General features: G+C 37.9%; 1 protein-coding gene across 1 annotated transcript in view; it reads left to right on the top strand.

Moving 5' to 3' along the window:
* The first annotated feature begins 3,832 nt into the window (after positions 1 to 3,832).
* Positions 3,833 to 23,628, top strand: part of LOC149217832 (NAC domain-containing protein 22-like) — a 198,308-nt gene continuing 178,512 nt past the window's right edge. Inside the window, exons 1-2 of the mRNA XM_089390374.1 lie at positions 3,833 to 4,036; positions 4,128 to 4,390. Coding sequence (XP_089246500.1) covers positions 3,835 to 4,036; positions 4,128 to 4,390 — 465 coding nt within the window. The 5' untranslated portion in view covers positions 3,833 to 3,834. The remainder of the gene's footprint in view (positions 4,037 to 4,127; positions 4,391 to 23,628) is intronic.

Genomic DNA, 23,628 nt, shown 5'->3' with positions numbered 1-23,628 from the left:
ATGAGTCTAATGTAGATGGTAAAACATGGATATCTTTGTTGAATATTCTCTTAATTTGTCTTCTGAGAAAAGGACGCATCAACTCGAGAAAATTGAATTGAATTGTAGTGATTGTATAGTTTGTGCAGTGGGTTGTACGTCATACATAGTTACAGTGTGTATTATATATTGATTCCTATGATTTAGAGAAGAACTTGTTCGAGAAAATTGAATTGTAGTGATTGTATAGTTTGTGCAGTGGGTTGTATGTCATACATAGTTACAGTTTGTATTATATATTGATTCCTATGATTTAGAGAAGAACTTGTTACTAGCTATAAGTTTTTTGTTATTTGGGTCTTTACTTATTTTTTAGTAACATGCTTCAACTTATATATATTTACCCATTATATATATTTACCCACTCCTTTAGCATACTGTATATTGATTCCTATGATTTAGAGAAGAACTTGTTACTCGCTATAAGTTTTTTGTTATTTGGGTCTCGACTTATTTTGTAGTAACAGGCTTCAACTTATATATATTTACCGTCCTTTAGCGTACTGTTAATTACTCAGGTGTTCTAACTGGATGGTGAATTTGGATGAATATCTATGGTTAAGAATTTTGTTATAATGTAAGTATTAAGATCCTATTTTCTTAATATTATATTTTAAAGATGGTTAAGAAATCATTATTTTAATTTACCACTATTTTAATTTAAATGGTAAAATGGATCTTAACCCATAGCTACTATTTATATGTTATATATTTTAGTATAATTATTTTATCTAAAAAATTATTCATAATTTTACTAATAAAAACAAAATTACAATTAAACAAATTCAATTTTGATTGCTAAGAATTTTTTTGGAGAACATACATCAGAATTAATTTGTGGACCCCTTAATTAATTTTTGAATGTTAGAATCTAACCATTAGTTTTGACTAGATATTATTTTTTATTAATAAAGAACATTTGAATATATTAATTTTTTTTTATTAATAAATAATAATATGTAGTGAAAACTAACTTTTACATTGGTTCAAAATTTAATTATCTCCATCCCATGCCATGATCTCATCTCCATCTTGTCTTCTTGTTTTCAAATGGACAACTAAATTTTGATGTGATCTTTTCAAAAAAAATTCTTAACAATCAAAATATAAATCACATAAATCTAAATTATAATAATATAAATTTTATTATTTTTATTTCTTTTAAATTTTTATTATTTATTTAACCAACATTTAATTATTTACACTAAAACATCTCTCCCATAATAAAATTTATGTGATTTTATTTATTTTCTAATTAAACCTTACTCTATTTACTATATATATATACACCACTGCATCACCTCATTCTAAACTATAAAAACCCTCATATATATATCACATAAGAATTTATAAAGATCACAGTAAATATTTCATCATCACTTTCTTGGAAATGTGAAACCACGACCCTACTCATGAGTTGCAATTTCCACAGTTAATAATTGCGCCTTGGGATTTTAGCTTACTAAGAATGAAGGAAAATGCTTGAATTTACAACTCAAACAATAAGCCTAATCCAAAGAGGTGGAGGAAATTCCGGTCATATTTAGAAAAAATTTGATAAAGATTGTTAAACTTCAAAATTTTAGGTATCTTAAATGTTTTTAAATGTTTTTAATGATGTGAATCCATTTTCACCATTAAAAAAATATTCGAACACTACTGACCAAGAATCCAGACTCCCAAACAATATATAGCTAAGAATAATCCTATCAGTCACCATTTCCACAAGCAGGCGCGATTTAGTTAAACTTATGTCTTTTTTTTTTGTAAGCTGGGGTGGGACTCTCCGATTTACATGTCCATTATGTACCCCTCTACGGGGGAAGGGTAGCCCAAGATTTGAACCCAAGACTTCCGGTTCGGTGAGACTTCATTTCCACGGCCCTTGCCGCTTGAGCTACCCCATGTGGACAAAATTAGAATAATTTTATTTCCTTGCGCATAAAAGTTTTTAATAGTTAAACTTATGTCACGACCCCACAAAATGCGAGCTTTATTTCAAGGTTCGTTAAGAGAAGAATTTGCAACGTACATGGCCATATTTGTCCGAGTGCATATATATATATATATATATATATATTCGCGGAAAGAATGAGGAACAATAATTGTTATTATAACATGCTTCCCCATCAAATAGAAAGATGTGAAGCAATTTCCAAAGTAACTCTTCGTTGTTTCTTCGAAATAAAAGACGGCATTAACTTGTTCAGAAATTCAACACATTTCAAAAGAAAGTTTTTGTTGTTTATTCGAAACGAAACACAGCACACAGAAATTCATCGAAAAAGACATTCATTGTCATTGCGCACAAAAAGCACATCGAAAAATACGGAAATTCGCCAGTTCGAGTGCCGAACAGTTCGCCTCAATTCGATCCGATTCGTGACCTAAGGTGTTAATTTAGTAGGTTAATTCTCGTGCATAGGTGATTAATTAAAAAAATCATATTATATGAATATCTCTCATATCTAAAACGATTATCCATTAGATGTTATACGCTGCCTTTGAATACAAGTACATAGACTATGGCATATACAAACAAAGAATGGAAATGAGAGTAAAAGAAGGAAAAAAAAAAAAAAAAAGAGGTGAAATTAGGGAATTTTTGTTTTTTTTTTCAACTTTGGAAAAGTATAAATCAATAAAAAAAAATGTGAAAAAATAATTTAATTTTATGAATAATTATTATAATTTAATTTATGAATAATTAATTTTTTATTTAGGAAAGGATTATAGATAACCAGTTTCTAACTTAGATTTTATAAATATTCATTTATTAGAAATATAAGCTTCAAAATTAAAAAATAAAAATTCTATGTAAATTTTATTAAAAAAAAGAAAATAAGATATAAAATATGACTCTTAGATTTTTTAAGATAAATATGTTTGTTTTTTAAATATTTTTAAAATAAAAATAAAAATAAAAGTTATGTTTTAAAAAGAAAAATAATGTTATTGTAATAAAAAATATGAATATGTTGTAATAAAAAATATATGTCTGTACTATATTTAAATCTTATACTTTAAAAAATATTTCAACAAAAGATTTAAATAAAATATTTAAAGATCTATGTTAACTAATTTATATATTTGGTCCTATATATACTCTGCATTTAAAAATACAATTTAAATAATGAAATTTGATCATATATACTCTGTTGGATCCTACTTAAAATGGATTTATGATGATTAGTAATATTGTTATATTATTTAGAGTTAATAAAAATTATTCAAAATTCAAATAAATCATGGAAAAAATTAATGAAAAGCACAAGTTTTTAAAATGTTTATTATAAAATTGTGTTTGAATTGAAAATTTTCCATTTAAACTTTTGTAGTATGGTATCGAATTCCAATCCAAATACAAACTTAAATTTGGTAACTATGATTTCAATCAAAAACAAAAACACATATCGCAACATAATCCTCAAATTTCTTTAATCTAGATTTTCAAAAAAAATTACTGAAATTTTAAAAAAATTACTGGAATTTTTTAAAATCATGTTAAATTTTCTTTAATTTTCAATTTTTTAATTTAGAGTTCAGAAAATTCCCATTAAATTTTCTCAAAACTTCTATGGTTTTCCCCCCGAAACCGTGGCCGTTTTAGACTACCGTTTTGAAAAGTACATTTGAGTGTTTGATAAAATAAAGTTCTTCGGTGTCCTCGTCAACCATTTTCTCGTGTTCCCATTTCTTGGAAGCGAAGAAACCTCGGATACCTTGACGTCGAAGTAACCGGTGAGTTATATATTTACATGTGGCTGGGCGATGGAATTCATGGTGTAAATAAAAATGGACATGCTAGAAGAAATATACGACGATGGGGATGTGCAGCGAGAGTTAATGGACGTTCCAGGTTTCAGATTCTATCCCACAGAAGAGGAATTGCTTGGCTTTTATCTGAGGAAAAGAGTCCAACCCGACCATCCACTGGAAATCGATTTGATCATACCGACCTTGGACTTGTATCAATATGACCCCTGGCAGCTACCATGTATACTTCACTCAATCGTTTTCCCCTGTTTCAAATTAGAATTTTTTTTTTTTAAATCCCGAATATTAACTGCTGCACTCTTATCTTGCAGGTTTGCCTCATGTTGGCGACAGACAATCGTTGTTTTTCGTTCCAAGAATTCACGGTAAGTCATGCGCTCGGCCTAACAGATTGACGGTGTCTGGTTTCTGGAAGTCCACTGGTTCAGACAGAGCAGTTCGCAACGAGCTGCTTCACTGTATCGGTATAAAGAAAATTCTGGTGTTTTATAAAGGGAAAGCCCCCAGCGCGCAGAAGACGGAGTGGATCATGAACGAGTATAGGTTACCAGATTTCAGCTTTTCCAAAAACAAGGTACTGTTTTCATCTTTTTTTTCAGTCTTATGCTTCCTATATCACCCGCATCGATTAAAATATAAATAAAATGAACATGCGAACCTCCTTTTATGTTTTATTCTATTACTATCTGTTAATAAAGCCAAGTTCAGGATCGATTTTTGCCGGTTGCTTTGAGAGAAGTGAGGTGCTCTATCTATTAGGCTGGGGAGTATCTCGCTTCACTTTTCTGGCACAAAGTTACTGAAGGAATGTAAGTTGACATGTGCCGAAGAACATGGATATGGTGTTATGCCGGATATACAGAAAGGGTGCTTCTCGGAAATCGATGGAACAACAACCCATAAAGCCTAAAGAAGATCCATCTTTTTCAGCTGGTGACAAATATGAAGAAAAAATGCCTAATTCATTCACTCTTAATGGCAGCGGCCAATTATCAAATGCAACACGAGAAACCGGGGCTTCTTCATTGCATTCTCGGAATGAAGAGGCAGTCTGTTCTTCTGATCTAAGTAAAGCGAACGATGAAGGTAGTTTGTTTGAGTTCCTGGAACCGGTCATGTTCGGTGAGGAGACTAAGTCCTGTAAGCAACGGCACTTGGAGTTGCCCACGTTGCCTCTGGATTGCTTGTTTAACCATGAGGCGATACCGAGTACATGGCCAAATAATATAAATGCATGGCCACCTTATGATCTTCTGTCTACCCGATAGACACTACAAATTCGATTAGTTTAAATAGCGCTAAACCCTTTTCGCGATGCGACCAGTACCCTACTAGACTTGTTATCGATGTAAAGGAGTCGTTTTGCTTATAATTTTATTTTACAGTTTTGTATTATGATTATGATCTATTGAATTTTAGTACATCACAGTTATATGCAGTGGTGTAATAAATATTTCAAAATTTAAATTTGGAAATATTCTAGTATTTATAAATATTTTTATTTGGGTTTTAGATATTTGGATAAATTAGTTTGTATAATATTTAAACTTTTTTTTTCCTAATTTTTATTAGACTGTAATTTAATAATATTTTTAATATTATTTAGCAAAATGATGTCATATTTTTCTTTAAGTGGTTTAGCCAAGAGTCATCACTTAAAAAGTAGCTTTGAGTAGAGTTAACCAATTTTATGAAGTCTCGTGTCTTCCATGTTTAACCTCTCTTTTACATTACATACCTTCTCATAAGCATGTTCTCAATTGCAAAGGCTTGTCTCTATGATGAAAACAAGATAGATGTCTTTCCATGAATTTTGAGATTATACGTTATAAATTAGTCATGGAAATATTTTATCCTTCTCCACTATTGGAGAGATTGTATCCCCAAATATTACAACCATTTAAAATAATAGAGTTAACAAGAGTGTTAAAGAGGAATTTTTCTATCCCATATTAAAAAATATGTTTTTTGACAATTATTTTCAAGTCCATAATAATATTTCACCATCTGTTTATCATTTTCTCAATGCTATGAGTGGGTTGAGCTTGTGATAGATATAGATTCTAGGATATTTATATGAAGAAACTTCATCCAAGTTAAGTACCATAAGTAATGTTCTTGGGTTTAATCACCATGACACTCATTTTTTCATTATTAACAATCTTATCCTTAGGATTCTTAGTTGTTTTCCAAGATAATAAGGAATTCTCCCCAAAAGAACAATCCTCGTGAAAAGAACAAAATAAGAGTGATAATTAGTATACTATAGTGTTATGTCGATACAACCTTATTGTTTGAAATACTCTTCTAACTTACCAATGTGTATGCCAAGAATGGTAGGGGACAAGGGAAACTTTGATATTGTAATTAATTTCTTGTCACCAACCTTCAATCGCCATATAGATCTAGAAATACCATCCTCATATAACATTTTCACAACATAAACCTTTATCGCTCTTAGTATATTCCAAGTGTTTTGTAACACCCAAGTCCTTAGTCCCCTACAAATATTGTAATTGTAGTTAGTTATGTTAATTATGTTTGTACACGTATGCAAACCTTCATCACTCATGTCTCCTCATCACTCTATGCTTTGCATTGAAGATCAACCAAACACCTAGATTTTGCTTCCTCCACTCGAACTACATGATCCCATTTCTCATGCATTTGAGGAATCTTACACAACAAGCACACATGCACAACGTGAGTGGTCTACCTTTCTCATATTTGCTTGCATGTCATAGTCAAGAGAATGCATACACTCAACATCTGCATGCAGTGTAACACAACACCATGGAAGCTCCACAGAGTGTATGTCATGCACTTTCACTCATCTTTGGTTTATCGTCGCTTGTAGACTTGGAGTGTGTCCATTTTTATCGTTATATCTTTCATGCTTGCAGGTTTGTGCAAATTTGTTGTTTGTAGACCATGCCTTCACCAACATGGGTCAACCAATGTGGCGATGGTTGCATTGGAAGTATCACTTCACATGAGATGACACATGCACTATTAGCTTAGGAGTAGGAGTAGTGTTTGCTTTTGAGTTGTTTCCTTGCTTGCATGTTTGCTTCTTTCTTTGTCTATTTCTTTGCTTGCTTGTTTGTTTTCTTACTTTCTTTGCTTCCACATTTTCTTCTGCTTCTTGCTTTCCTTTTTGGTTTATTTGATTGTTATTGCCCATAGGTTAGTTTCACATGGACTGTGTGCGACTCTTCAAACAAGTTGGGTAAAGTACGAGAGGACTTGTACAAATATCAACATTTGGTTATCTGTGTTCTGCTCTCTTATATAAGAACTTGTTGTCTTCAGTCCATGATACATCAATGGAAAATACGTACTGTTCAAGGTGAACTTTGGTGAAAACACACCGCTTGCATGCTAACTAGTATCACCTACTCTAGTCGGTTGTTTTTGGGTTAACCCTTGTCAACTCAGTCAAGTAGAGTAAGGTAAGGGGGGAAACCTTAAGAATCATGTCAGAGGTATACATAAACTACTTCTCTGAAGGAACAACCTATTCTACTCTCAATTAGTCAGGATCCCTCTTCTGCCTCTGAAATGAATAAGTGCTATGCATATTTATGAAGATGAAAAATGGAAAAGTGAAAAAATTTTGAAAAAAAATGAAAAATGAATAAGGTGAAAGAAGAGAAAGGCTTCCTACACAAAGAGATGATGCAAATAACTTCATCAGGGTACTGACCAGGCTCACTCGCAGCGGATCCATGCTTGTGTTCTTGTGTGACTTTGTCGAGGTACTATCCAGGCCCGCTAGCAGCGGAGAAAAATCAGAGATGAAACTAAGACTCTGACGACTATACTACTTTTGCATCATATACTCCTCAACCCCAATCAAAACAACTATGTTGGCTTGGCTTGGAATGTGGATCGGCTGACCAAGGGCTTGGCAGGTGCTACATCTTACAATCAAGCAGTGTGGAAACCAAGACGAACTAAGAACTGAACAATAGTTTCAGAGGTGTTAGACTTGCTCTTCATGAACAAGGCTCATTCAGAGAGCTGGAGTTCTACTAATGTGTCGCCAAGTGTTGTAGCAGCTACAACCAACCTCCAAAATTTTGCCTTAGCTTCGTTTTGGAGCCTCCCTACCAAACTTTCACAGCACCATCTCTTGTCTTGTCGTGCCAAGTACACAAGCTTCAGTGATTTTCTTGCAAAATGACAACCTATACATAAAATCTTGTTGCAGCCCCCTATGGGTTGTTTCACCGGACTTGTTCCAGCTACAGGCAAATCAGCTCCCTCAAGAAATTGCGCAATTCTTGACGGCAACAAGCCTTCCATATAGAAATTTCTTAGCTCTGTCTGACAGCCTGTTGGGCTCCAAAATTGAGCAAATCTGTTTGTCCTTGTTCACTGCAAAAATTGCTCAATTCCTCCGAGCGGGACTGCTCAGCCCAGAAATTGTACAATCTTGGCCAGCAGTCAGCTCATCTGCCCAAAAATTCTGCAATCACTCTAGGTAGCTAGCCCAACTCCCCCCCAGAAATGAGCATTTAGTCCTCCCATTTGAGTAAACTTTTGAATGTGGAGTTGAGTTGATCGGTTCCCTCCGGGACCGAGAAAAATTGATTTGCATGCATGGGTTGCTTCTCCCAAGGCAGCATGCAAAGGCGTCCCTTGATTTAGGGATCTACCTTTAGTAGCTGGAGGTTGCATGTAAGGATCATTTCAGAGACCTCCCACCAAGTGTCACTCTTCCTAGATTTGTGGCATGTGCGTCACATCTTCATTTTTATCAAAACTCATGAACCAGACGCTATAGAGCTCATTCCTCACATCGACCTTGTAGCTCTCACATCCCATATTGCACCTAACAGTCATCGACACATTCATCTCAGTTGTTTTGAGGTAAGTATGGGGATTTACGTAGTGCATTATATTAGATATCATTTTGGGATTCAACTGCGTTAAGTAAGTCATTCACGTATGACCATTTCCATGAGAGGTAGTCGTAACTGAATAATTTCTCATGATTTTTGAATAGTTCACTTAGCACTCATTACATCGGGTGATGCTCACAGGGGTGAAGAAGTGGGATTGAAACTAGTGAAATGAATCACATAGCATCAATCATCACTTCCGGGGAAAAACTCCACAGTTAAGCGCGCTTGAGCCAGAGGAGTTCTGGGATGGGTGACCTCCTGGGAAGTCCTGGTTACCGGGTGCAAGCCCCGAAAGTGATGATTGATGCTATGTGATTCATTTCACTAGTTTCAATCCCACTTCTTCACCCCTGTGAGCATCACCCGATGTAATGAGTGCTAAGTGAACTATTCAAAAATCATGAGAAATTAGTCAGTTACGACTACCTCTCATGGAAATGGTCATACGTGAATGACTTACTTAACGCAGTTGAATCCCAAAATGATATGTTTTGAGGTAAGCTGTTATGAAACCGGCTCAAGAAAAGATAGAAAAGAGAGATCAACGCCTTAGAATTCAGCCTCTTCGAGGGGGCAACCTCCTTTACATTACATGAATGAACAATTCTTTTATGATACAAATGACAAAACCTCCTTTCTATATATAGGAGTCTAAGGAGTCACAATATAATCCAGCCGACCTAACAATAATAATATAAAGCCACAAAAATAACAATAGAGGGATTCTATGGGGCATAGAAATAACAATATGGGGGTAATAGGGGCACAACAATATAAATAAGGGGTATAAATACAATAGTAATGGGGTAATCACTAGTATTATAGGGACCCAACATGCCCCTCTCCTTCAAAAAAGTGTTGTCCTCAACGCTTGAGCAGTTCTGGATACTTCTGCATAAAATTCTCATCCTCCCATGTGGAATCTTCAGCGGATAAGTTCTTCCACTTGATAAGATACTCTGAAATTGATCGATTTCGTAGCTGTCGAGTTCTTGTTTCTGTGACTGCTTCCGGTTCCAATATAATTTTTCCTTCCTCGTCAAGTTCTGGCAATATTGTTTGAACTGGGAGCTTGTCGCCTATAACCTTCTTTAAACATGAAACATGGAAAACTGGGTGCAATCGAGAAGCTGCAGGAAGCTCCAATTTGTATGCCATAGTACCAATCTTTTCCAACACCTTGTACGGACCATAATACTTTGGTGATAATTTATTATCCTTCTTAGCTTGCTTTAGGGACATTTGCTTATATGGTTGTAGCCGTAGGAATACCCAATCACCTACATCAAAACTTCTTTCACTGCGATGTTGATCTGCCTGTTGTTTCATTCTATTTTGTGCCAACACAAGGTTATCCTTTAAGAGTTGGAGGACTTGTTGTTGATGTTCGATGTGATGTTCCACTGCCTGAACCTTAGAATTTTCTCTTAAATATGATGTGATGGATGGTGGTTGATACCCATAAAGTGCCATAAATGGGGTCATTTTTGTTGCTGTATGGAAGGAAGTGTTATACCACCATTCAGCCAGAGGCAACCATTTGACCCATTGTGTCTGTTTATCAGATACAAAGCAACGAAGATATCCTTCCAAACATTTGTTTACTATCTCAGTTTCCCCATCAGATTGAGGATGATAAGATGAGCTATGAGCTAACTGAGTACCAAGACAAGAAAATAATTCTGTCCAAAAATTTCCAGTGAAAATGGGATCTCTGTCACTTACAATAATCTTTGGGTTTCCATGTAGCTTTTGAACTGTTTCCATAAATGCAGTAGAAACTGTACTGGCTTTAAATGGATGTGATAATGCACAAAAGTGTGCATACTTGGTAAGTCTGTCAACTACCACCATGATGACACTCTTTCCCTCAGACTTGGGTAAACCTGTGATAAAATCCATTGAAACCTCCTCCCAACGTTGGCTTGGAATGGATAAAGGTTGTAATAGACCCGGTGTCTTAATTGTTTCAACTTTATTTTGTTGGCAAACCAAACATTCCACCACAAACTTTTGAATATCTGATTTAAGGCCATCCCAAAAAAAATCCTTCTTAACCCTGTGGTAAGTTTTTAAAAATCCTGAGTGCCCTCCTAAGGGAGAAGTGTGCAATTCCATAAGAATCTTTTGTTTTAGCTGGGAATTCTTACAGAGGTATAAGCGATCTTTGTACCATAACGAATCATTTTTCCAGCTAAATGTATCAGAAGTACTGGAATCTTGTTGTAGCTTTCGAATAAGTGCCCACACTTCTTCGTCATTCTTCCATTCCTCCTTTGCTTCGTTTATCCAATCTGGTTGGATAATAGAAATGGCACACAACAATGCTTCCACATCCTCATCCTTTCTTGAGAGTGCATCTGCCACCACATTTTGCTTCCCTTTTTTGTAGATGATTTCAAAGTCATAACCCAACATCTTTGTGACCCACTTTTGTTGCTCTTCAGAGGATAATCTTTGTTCTAAAAAGTATTTAAGGCTATCATGATCCGTTTTTACCTTGAAGTGTCTTCCCATTAGGTAGGGTCGCCATTTCTTAAGTGCATGGAGTATTGCCAACATTTCCTTCTCATAAATAGCTTTGCTTAAAAACTTTCCCTTGATTGGACGACTTTCAAAAGCAATGGGTCTTTCATCTTGCATTAGAACAACACCAATTCCATTTCCTGAAGCATCACATTCCACAATAAAGGTTTTTGTGAAGTCCGTGTAGCTAAGACCGGTGCTTGGCACATTGCCTCTTTAAGATGTTCAAAGGCCTTTGTTGCTTCCGGAGTCCATGAAAATGAATCTTTCTTCAATAATGTTGTTAGAGGTGCTGCTATTCTCCCATAATTCTTAACAAACTTGCGATAATACCCTGTCAACCCAAGAAATCCTCGCAGATGCTTTATGGATGTGGGGATTTTCCATTCCTTAATGGCTTTAATTTTGCTAGGGTCTACCTTAACTCCTTCATGAGATACAATATGACCCAAATATTCCACCTCCTGGACTCCAAAGAAACATTTGGATCTTTTTGCATATAATTGTTTCTCCTCCAATAGTTGTAGCACCTTGTCAACATGTTCAACATGATCCTTCCAAGACTTGCTGTAGATTAGTATATCATCAAAAAATACTAACACAAATTTTCTAAGGAATGGTTTGAAAATTGAATTCATCAAACCTTGAAATGTTGAAGGTGCATTGGTAAGGCCAAAAGGCATGACCAAAAATTCATAATGACCCTCATGAGTTCTAAATGCCGTTTTCGGAATGTCTTCAATCTTCATTCTGATTTGATGATATCCCGAACGAAGATCCAACTTGGTGAAGTAAATTGATCCATGCAATTCATCCAGTAATTCATCAATGACAGGAATGGGGAACTTATCTTTAATAGTGAGCTTGTTGAGCTCCCTATAATCTGGACACATGCGCCATGATCCATCCTTCTTGTGCACCAATACTACTGGAGCTGAGAAAGAACTTTGACTCGGTTGAATTATACCAGCCTCTAGCATTTCTGCAACCATACGTTCAATTTCACTTTTTTGGACATATGGATATCTGTACGGCCTGATGTTTGGAGGAACACTTCCTGGAATCAGATGAATAGCATGATCATGATCACGCATAGGTGGGAGACCTTTGGGAGTCTCAAATACCTTGGAATGATTGTCCAGGACTTTTTGGAGATCTGGAGAAATAGATGATTCCAATGTGGAAACATCTAGCGAACATAATTGTGCAATTACACCTCTTTGCTCCTTTTTTAGAAGCTTTGTCATGCCATTAGAGCTGATTATCTTTCCTGGTTTCCCTGCAATACCCCTTAATTCAACTTCCTTTCCTTCCACAGAAAATTTCATGAAAAGTTCTTGAAAATTAAAAGCTATTGTACCCAAGGATTGTAGCCATTGGACTCCTAGTACAACATCAGCACCTCCCATTGGAATGGAAAGCATTGGGCTAGTCAATACATATTCTCCCATGGATAGCTTGATATTATGGCACTTTCCAGAACAATTTATTGTTCCTCCATTTGCAATCATCACTTGACACTCTGGTGCTGGATATAGGAAGCAATTCAATTCTTTTGCTACCCTACAATGAATAAAATTGTGGGTGCTTCCTGAATCAATCAACACTATTACCTTTTTCTTCTTGATTTGTCCTTCTATCTTGATGGTTTGAGGAGTGGTAATTCCCGCCAATGCATTACAAGATATGGTCGGATTTATTTGTTCTTCATCTAGGCTTTGTTCCTGGAATATATCCTCTTCTTTTGACCTTTCTTGCTCCTTTTCTTCTTCCTCTTCACAATCTATGTAGAATAATTTCTTCTCAGCACACTTATGACCTTTGTGTATTTGCTATCACAATTGTAACAAAGCCCTTTTGCTCTTTTTTCTTCCAATTGTTGTGGTGTCAACCTTGTAGGTTGTGGAAGACTATGGGCAACAACACTTCCGTCTTTATAGTTGTGAATGGTATGCTTCCTAGTTGCCATAATTTTGCTTTCCATTTTTCTTGCTAACCTGAATGCCTTCTCTAATGAATCAGGTTCCCAAAGGCGCACATCATGTTGGATATTATCCTTTAAAGACCCTATGAACACATCAATCCTATGCTCCTCTGGAATATCTTTTACCCTTATGTTCAATTTTTGGAACTCCTCAATGTGCTCCATTATTGAACCCTTTTGTTTGAGACTTATCAATTGGCTAAAAAAAGTGTTGCTTTTTGTATCCTCATAATGTGCTATCAATTCTTCCGTAAAAATTGCCCAAGTGATAAATTGTTTACGAGAACAAAGCCATTGATACCATACAAACTGATTTGGTTCCAAATATAAAGTTGCCATACGTACCTTTTGTGTGTTTTGCACATTATTGAGATCGAAGAATTGCTCCATCTGTAATATCCATGTGGCGGGATCCTTGCCATCAAACTTCCTCATATCGATTTTTGGAACATGGTGAGTCTTCGATCCAACATTAGAGTCTATGGAATCATGATTAACATTTCTTTTGTTCTCATCATGAGTTTCCTTTAGTACTCTTTCACCCTTAGTGACCATTTCTTGTAGCAACTTATTCATATTTATCTTCAATTCTTCCATCTTATCATCCATGCCATCAATTTTAGCGTCCATGCCATTCACCTGAGCTTCCATGCCCTTTATCTTAGATTCCACGCCATTTATCTTAGCATCTGTTAGCTTTTGTGAGCGTGACATTTGTTGCACTTGTTCTTGTAATTTTGATATATCATGTAGCATTTCTTCCTCTTCTTCATGAGTCATGCTAGAGCTTTCAGGTTCCTTACTAGGTGTTTGCATTTTCTTTCCTCGGGGCATCAGTTACCGATAATAATGCTTTACTATGCCCTTTGAATTCCTTCAAACCAAGCTTATGCAAAAATTAAAAAAAACTACACACCTTTTTTTTACTTTGTAGAAGCCTGATATTGAATCTGATGTATCTCTGTAATTTCGAATCATCCAGTTCTGAAATTGTGACCTATAGTAGCCTTCTATGTCCTCTTTCCAATGCCACTAGTCTGATCCAAATTGGATTCTCCAAGAAAGAGTTATGCACAATCTCCCGCAGTGACCTGATTATAGACTAGTTCAGCAGAGCGAACTTGTATGAAGTGCCACGTGTCACTGTTTCAACCTTTGACTCCGAAAAATATATAAACGAAAACTAAGATCCGTCTTCTTTCTGTACCTTCTTACGAAATTTCAATCCGATGCTCAGAAAGAAAGTTATGACGATTTTCCCCAGGTCACCTGTTTTGAGTGTAATTCAGGAGTCTGCAAAAAGACCAACTTCCTCAGATCATATCTCTGAAAATATCGAGCAAAAAGCTCTGAAATTTGGACCCAAGCTTCAGCGCAATTTCTTCTCAAATGGGTTTTTTTTTGCGACTTCTGAAACATCACAGAAAAAAAGTTATAGCGAAAATGCCACGATGACCTATTTGGAGCAGCGAAACCCTAGAATCCAAAGCTCTGATACCAAATGTTATGAAACCAGCTCAAGAAAAGATAGAAAAGAGAGATCAACGCCTTAGAATTCAGCCTCTTCGAGGGGGAAACCTCCTTTACATTACATAAATGAACAATTCTTTTATGATACAAATGACAAAACCTCCTTTCTATATATAGGAGTCTAAGGAGTCACAATATAATCCAGCCGACCTAACAATAATAATATAAAGCCACAAAAATAACAATAGAGGGATTCTATGGGGAACAAAAATAACAATATGGGGGTAATAGGGGCACAAAAATATAAATAAGGGGTATAACTACAATAGTAATGGGGTAATTACTAGTATTATAGGGACCCAAAATAAGCCTGCCTTCCATGTCTTTTGTTGTATTTTGTCGCTTTTGTGTTTCACTTTGTCTGATTGTTGTCTTCTTGACTTTAGTGAATTCTTGTTATCGTATTGATGCATGTTAGTTTGTAGAAGCATAGTTTCTATTTTCATTCGCATCTCAATGTTGTCACATGCATGACACTGTTTTGCACGGACTGTCGTTGTTGTGGTGACTCGCTTCACACACATGCATGCTTTCCTATCTTATGAATCCTACACTAGTTGTTTGCATGAATGATCATTCAGTCTTGTTTGCACTCTGTTATGCTCTTGACTTGCGAGAAGATGCCAGAATACCAAATATGCGAAGAAATACAACCTAGAACAAAGAACATATCAGACATAACAGCATGTATTTTATTAATCGGAAAGGAAAGCAACGTTCACTTGCCTCTTCGAGGGGGTAACCTCCAATAGAGCAGGGCTCGATTACAAAATAAGACACGACGCTCTTGAATTGGGAGTCTTTATCCTTTTTATAGGATTCATACATGCAATACCATGGGTTAGTACCATGGTTCTTATTAATACCATCTATCTATTACCATGACCCATTTGCAACTAACTGTAGTCCCTTCTTTAAATGTGGGTAAACGACTTACAATTATTAATATGGCCTTTATTGACTCTTTAACTAACTATAACTATGACTTGACCCTATTACTTAAATAAGGGGGTTACGGTTGGACCCTAACATGCCTTCCCCCATAAAAACAACCTTGTCCTCAAGGCTGAAGCTGCGGAAACTGTTGAAGAACTATGGATGGTTCCCAGGTCGCATCTTTTGGAGAGGTGTCTTTCCACTTGACGAGGACTTCCTTGATCATGCGGCCACGCAGGTGCCGTTCTCGCATGTTAAGAACCAATTCAGGTTGGAGCCAAATTGAACCTTCTTCATCCAATTCTGGTAGACTGGTTTGAATTCTACAATTTTTCCCAACCACTTTCTTGAGGCATGAGACATGGAAGACGGGATGGATTTTTGCAGTGGGTGGCAAGGCTAGCTTGTAGGCTACTTCTCTGATGCGCTACAGTATTTGATACGGTCCGTAGAATCTTGGAGATAATTTCTTACAACCCTTGTCTTTGAGTGATGTTTGCTTATATGGTTGCAGCCTCAAGAATACGTGACCCCCTTCTTGAAATGTGCGCTCTGAAGGATGGTGGTCTACCTGTTGCTTCATGTGATTTTTGGCTTGATGGATATTATCTTTGAGGTGGGCAAGCATGGTTGCATGGTTCTATAGGAGTTGATCCACTTCTTGTACCTTAGAGCATCCAAAAATATAAGAAGTAGGTGAATGGGGGAGTTGACCATAAACTGCTACATATGGAGTCATCTTGGTGGTGGCATGATAGTTAGTATTATACCACCATTCAGCTAGAGGTAATCACTGTACCCATATATGTTGCTTTTCTGAAGTAAAACACCTAAGGTAGGTCTCCAGACATTTGTTGACTGCTTCAGTTTGACCATCAATTTGGGGATGATAGGAAGTACTGAGTTGTACTTGGGTACCTTGTAGCTTGAAGAGTTCTTGCCAAAAGTTCCTGGTGAAGATCAGGTCATGATTAGACACAATGGAAGTGGGCATGCCATGCAATTTGAAGATCTGGTCCATGAAAGATTGAGCCACCAAAGCAGGTGTAAAAGGATGGGGTAGGGCACAAAAATGAGCATACTTAGAAAGTCTGTCCACAACCACCATGATCACTGACTTGTTGTCTGCATTTGGAAGACCAGTAATGAAATCCATAGAAACATTTTTCCAGATTGAGGCAGGGATGGGAAATGGCTGTAAAGTGTCTGGGGATTTGACTGTTTCTCCTTTGTGGCGTTGACACACATAACATTCAACTACAAAAGTAAGAATGTCCCTTTGCATGCCTGTCCAAAAGAATGAACGCCGAGTATGAGCATAAGTCTTCTGAAAGCTTGAATGGCCTGTAGTGGCAAATGAGTGCAACTCTGCCAAAATGCGAATTTTGAGGGTGGATGTTGGTGATATCACTACTTTGTCCTTGTAGCAAAGAATCTCGTCCTACCAAGAGTAGCCCACTGTGGAATTTGGATCTGCTTGCATTTTATTAATGAGTTGGGAGAGCAAAGGATGTGAAAACCATTCCTTGCGAGCCTCTTCAATCCACTCTAGAATGGGAAGAGAGATTGCGAATAGGGTGTTTTCCTCCTCAAATTGGTGTGATAAAGCATCTGCCACGACATTTTCGTGCCCTTTCTTGTAAATTATCTCATAATCATATCCCAACATTTTGGCTAGCCATTTATTTTGTTGTGGCAAGGATAGGTGTTGCTCCAAAAAATATTTAAGGCTTTGATAGTCTGTGTGGATTTGGAAAAGTCGCCCCAATAAGTATGGTCGCCAAGTATCCACTGCATCTAAGATGGCCATCATCTCCTTCTCATACGCAGATTGTCCCAAATTTGTCCCACTTAGTTGTTGTCTAGTGAAGGCCAAGGGTCAACCTTCCTGCATTAAGACAACCCAAATACCCGTACCTGAAGCATCACATTCAATCACAAAATATTTGGTGAAGTTAGGTAGTGCCAATACGACAGTGGAACACATGGAATGTTTGAGAGCTATAAATGCCTGTTGCGCTTCATCATTCGAGAGGAATGAATTTTTCTTAAGAAGGTGAGTGAGGGGTCTAGCAATGCGACCATAATTGTAGATAAATTTGCAATAGTAGCCAGTGAAACCCAAAAATCCTCTCAAACTCTTCAAGGTCTTTGGTTGGGGCCAATCCTGCATTGCCTGGATCATTTTGGGATCCACCCCGACACCTTCACGCCCCACAATGTGGCCCAAATACTTAACTTCTTTCATGCCAAAATAGCACTTGGATAATTTGATAAATAATTTATGCTTGCGAAGTAGTTGCAAGAGAAGGTCTACATGCAAAATATGTTTTTCCCAAGTGAGGCTATAGATGAGGATGTCATCAAAGAAAACAAGGACAAATTTTCTGAGATATGGTTTAAGCAGGTGATTCATGAGGCTCTGAAAAGTGGATGGGGCATTACAGAGACCAAATGGAACTACCAGGAATTCATAATGGCCTTCATGAGTTTGGAAAACAGTCTTTGGAATGTCTACTTCTTACATGCGAATTTGGTGATAACCCGAGCAAAGGTCTAGCTTAGTAAAGAATTGAGCCCCATTTAGTTCATCTAGCAAATCATGAACAACCTAAATGGGAAATTTATCTTTGACCGTCAGCTTCTTGAAGGCCCTGTTGTCAGGACACATACGCCATTCCCCATCTTTCTTAAGAACCATGACCATAGGCGATGAAGAAGGACTAATGCTAGGACAAATGACATCAGCTTCCAGGAGTTCCTTGATGATTTTTCAATTTCATTCGTTTCGGCGAAAGGGTATCTATATGGGCGCACATTTGGTGGTTGTTCCCCTAGGACCAAAGTAATGCTATGATCATGTTCCCCTCTCGAGGGTGGAAGCTCATGAGGTTTCTCAAAGACCTGCAAATGGTTGTTTAATACATATTGCATCTTAGGATGAATATGAAGAGAAGTGGGCTCAAAGGCCTAGATGGCATTAAATTGGGCGATAACTCCATGGTGGCCCTTTTTAACAACTTTTCATCCGATGCAAGCTGATGATAGAAAGAGCAGTTGCCTGTAGTCTGCGGCGGGTATGCGTGTGGTCATTCTGCTTAAAGTTCATATATAACTACTTGAAATCCATTATGATTGGGCCGAGGGTGCAGAGCCGTTCAGCCCCCAGGACAATGTCACACTCACCCATGATAATGGCAAACATGTGGGTCTTTAGGTGGTAATCTCCCATCTAAAGTTTGACATTTTCGTAGCGGCCGTCACATATCATTGTCCACCCATTAGCAATCTGGACCTGGAAATTAGAGATTGCTCTGACAAAACAATGCACTGCTTTTGCCACTCTTTGATGGATAAAGTTATGCATGCTACCACTATCAATCAAGACTACTACTGGGTGATGTTTAACAAAACCTCTGATTTTGAGTGTTTGGGGAGAAGAAATGCCTGCCAAAGCATGGAGCGATATAACTGGTTCTTCTAGTGTAGCTAGGAGCTCATCGTCCTGCTGGTTGTCCTCATCTTCCTCATCTGGTCTCTCAAAGGGTGGGGCTTCCTTAGTAGCATCAATTTGAAATAATTTGGGTTCCTTGAATTTATGCCCCGAGGAGTATTTGCCATCATAGTAGTAACACAATCCTTGCTTTCTTCTTTCCAACATTTCTGCTAGTGACACCTTTTGAACCTTAAGTGTTTGGGTAGTGCTTGAAGCTTGGGTGGGGCATCTCTTGGCTGTGAAATTTAGACGAGGCGTCAGGGCCGCTAACACGCATTCCACTTCATGAGCCGTCGTGCAAGCTGCCAGCCATGTGGTTGGGTGGTGCATCCGGATGTGGGCTTGTATGGCATCTTTGAGACCACTGATAAAACATTCCAAGTAGAATTCATCTGCCAAACCTCCTGTGTGGAATGCTAATGCTTCAAAGGCTGTAATATAGTCTTGTACTGTGCCTGTCTATCTGAGCTTAGTAAGACGACCCAAAAAATTAGATTCATGTTCAAAGCAATCAGAAAGGGCTTTTGAGAATATCTGCCAAGTAATTGGCCTTGCATAGCATTTTTGATGCCACTGCCACCATTGCCATCTTTCTTGGTCCAAGTAAAAGCTTCCCAAAGTTAGCTTAGTCTCATCATATTTGATGTGATTTAATGTGAAATATTGGTCCATTTGTGATAGCCATATGGCTAGATGAGAGCCATCAAATTTGTACATGTCTAGCTTCGGTAGTCAATGGTGGGAATGTTGGTGGTTTCCATGGAAGTGGAGAGAATGGCTAGATTCGCCCTCATGGTCTTCATTAAAACCATATGCCTCTGCTTGCAACACCGATTTTCTCTTTGTGATTGTGTAATTTAATGACTGAATCTGCCTCGTTAACTCCTCCAAAAATTTTTCAAGGGTTTCCATCTTCTCATTAGCCATAGTTTGAGCTCTGGTTTCTACCATGCACAGATCTGGTTCACTTGTCATCATTGTGAAAAAATTTGGGACCATACGAAAATTTCAAGCTGACAAGTGAATGGTACCACCTTGCTCAACTCGTTGTCCTGATTCTTATGAGCTAAGTCTCCTATAAGCGTCCTGGGAGGGCCTCGGATTTTTTTTCTTTTCTAACTCTGAAATGATTTTTACTCCTCGCCTAGGAATACTGTAGTAGCCAATTCTCAGAAAAGTTAATCCTAACCAATGTCCTGCGAGAATCACCCCAAGGTATAGGAGCCACAAGCCTCCCTACACAAATAGTCAGATCTGTCTGCGAAACCCTCAACTACAGAGTGTGAGTAGGAATGTGGCAGTGACCGAACCCCCGCTGCTAGATCTGAATGGCAGATCTGATTGTTGCGGCTGCAACAGAACCCAACCTACTAGATCTGATCTGGAAAAGAAGATGATGGGTGATCTATAGAGAGACAAGGGAACTATGGTCTCAAGGAGTGTCAAGTGCTACAGATCGCAATATAAATAAGGGTCCAACAGTAGTACTCGGCCCAATATTTTAGGGCACTAACTAAGGAGGATCAACCGTAGCCTTAGCCGTACTACCCAACTACCATATCGTACACGTGAGTAATCTCCTCGAGTGCTATTCTCGGGGTACTGTAGCAGCAAGATGGCTGATAGTTTATCTACGGCGAGGTTTCAGGTGAGCCTAGGGGGCTTCCGATATACCCTGAGGGTACATGGAAAATAGTCTGTGCGCGGTTCTGTCTAATGCACCATTACTCGAAGGAATACCCACAGGGGATACAAGGGAGTCCAACAAATGTGACCACCTCTTGTATTTTCTGCATGCATGCCTCCCCAAATCTGCAGGTTTGTGTGCTCAATGACAAATTCTGTGGTTTAAAGACGCTAGAACACATCTCTAGCCAAAAACATTTCTGCTAAAAAAGGAGATCCCACCGGCCCTGGAAAGTGCTCTGATACCACTTGTTATGCTCTTGACCTACAAGAAGATGCCAGAATACCAAATATGCGAAGAAATACAACCTAGAACACATAAAATATGAGAAATAATAGCATGTATTTTATTAAGCAGAAAGGACAACAATGTTCACTTGCCTCTTTGAGGGGGCAACCTCCAATAGAGCAGGGCTCGATTAAAAAATAAGACATGACCCTCCACAATGGGGATTCTCTATCGTTTATATAGGTTTCATACATGAAATACCATGGGTTAGTACCATGGTTCTTATTAAAAACATCTATCTAATACCATGCCCCATTTGCAACTAACTATGGTCCCTTCTTTAAATGACGGTCAACCACTTACAATTATTAATATGGGCTTTATTGACTCTTTAACTAACTATAGCTATGACTCGACCCTATTACATAAATAAGGGGGTTAAGGTTAGACCTTAACACGCTCATCTCATTCATACATTCACACTTCTCATGTTTTCAATCGCCAATCGGCCAGACTGGGTTGTCTTGTCCATACCGTGCCTTGCCCGGCTAGCACTGCACATTTTCCAAAGTGAAGGATTTTCCTTCCCTCCAGAAATTATGCAAGTCTAGTGAAGCACTAACCTCCAGGCATGCATTGCAAAATTCTTGGAGGAAGTATCCTATTGGGCCCAGAAACTGCACAATGCAATTTGCTGGTTGCATGTCACCACTGACTGAAATTGTGCATTGTGCAGTTCTAATCCTCAATAGGCCTAGATGGACTATGCATTGCATAGTTCCAGTAGTCAGTCAGCCTCCTGACAACCCAGACTGTGCCTTGAATAGTTTTGGCAGTCTGTCTCTCAACGTCTTGGTGGAAATTGCGCAACCTTCATGATGAGTCACACAAGTATGTTGCAAGTCAATTCTTAAGTTCATTTTGGTTTTTGACTGACATATTGCTTTCCATGATTTTTGCCATGGACGCAGGTATCATAGGTGTTCATCTTCCTCTCAGCAGCATAGGTACAATGGCTTCTACAAGAGCAAAGTCGAAGACACCGTTCAGAGCACCCTTTGGGATTCAGTTGATCAAGTGTTTATGAACTTGCCTACCCGTGAAGACATCAAGTTGTTCGTAGACATGGACATCAAGATATGACGACAGTAGCATCACAGAAAGAAACACCATAAATAGCTGCTGAAGGGAGCATAATGGATGCAACCAACCCAATAGGAAGTTTGTTGACAACACAAGGGTTGAACAAAGTTGCAAGATCAAGCAGATCCACTTGTGATGAAAGCAACTTTGGAGACTCAGGGTATGAGGTGACGACGTGAAGGCAGAGAACGAAACAAAGAAGTAGTTGCATGTGATGAAGCAACAACTCAAGGAAGAACAACATCTACATTAAGGAGAGAATGAATTGTGGCAGGAACATGTATAGTAGGGGGCACAACATGCACTCATGAATGAAACTGTGCCCGTACAAGTTATAGATCCATCCCAACAGCTGGGACGAAGCAAACAAGGTGAGCAGTGTTTTTGATCGAATGTAAGGGAATGCAGTAGCATGCATGTCATCGTGCACAAGCATGTGATCCCACCCATTTGGCACACCCACTCAGGCAAAGACAAGAAGCAAGTCTGACTGGAGTTGAACATGTACCTCGACAAGTTGATCCACACAACCACAACCACATGCTTGGAGAGTAGCGTAGACACTATGCATCAACATGTTGCCTATCCGATTGTGCCACGATGACCATGCTCATGCTATCAGACGAGTTGGATAGAGGATCCATATCAATGCACCCGAATGAAATGAAGGCAAGAGTTCGCTTCAACAAAAAGTCACCATTGAGTGCATGGACACCATCATGGAAAACCAAGCTTCGCATCAGCTCATCATCTTCGACCATCACAAACATGTCAAAGAGTTGGTATCACCACAATGTTATGAGTGTTGGTGATGTCTTGCATGGCTTGCAAAGGCCATTTTCTCTCACACGGGCACATGTGCATTGTAATGTAACATCTTGTCAAGTGGAAGTTCAAGTGTCGATGGTTGGATGTAACAGTCATAGAGTAGTTGAGGAGTCATGAGGGTAGATGAATGGTCTCAAAGGGGAATTTCAAGGGTCACCCAAACCTTTGTTATAAATAGCACCCCATAACTCATTCTATAGGCTTTTGGTCATCCAAGCTTCCGATAAGACTATCTTGGAGTGATCTTGGATAGTATTGTAATGAGCCTTGGCTTCTCCACTATGCAGAGCTAGTATATCTCTTTGGAGGAGCAAGAAGTTGTGGTTGTAACATTCCGCTGTCTAAACTAGTGGTTAGACATGGATGTATTATATGAGTGGAACTTACAATTCTTAATATAATAGAGCCAACATGTTTCATGCATATGTTGTATTTTATTCTATGTTATCTGGTTTAGCCTAAATGGTATATGCATTTGTTTTCTCACACATGCATGTATGGACTATTCTGTATAAGTATGTATGAATATTTTTTAAATGTGCTT

The sequence above is a fragment of the Pinus tabuliformis genome, chromosome 1_1 (genome assembly GCF_031772625.1).
Source record: "Pinus tabuliformis cultivar Carrire ecotype Pingquan chromosome 1_1, CPIR1, whole genome shotgun sequence".
Classification (NCBI taxonomy): Eukaryota; Viridiplantae; Streptophyta; class Pinopsida; order Pinales; family Pinaceae; genus Pinus; species Pinus tabuliformis.
Note: the sequence above shows the minus strand (reverse complement) of the source record. Positions and strands in the feature narration are given on the sequence as shown.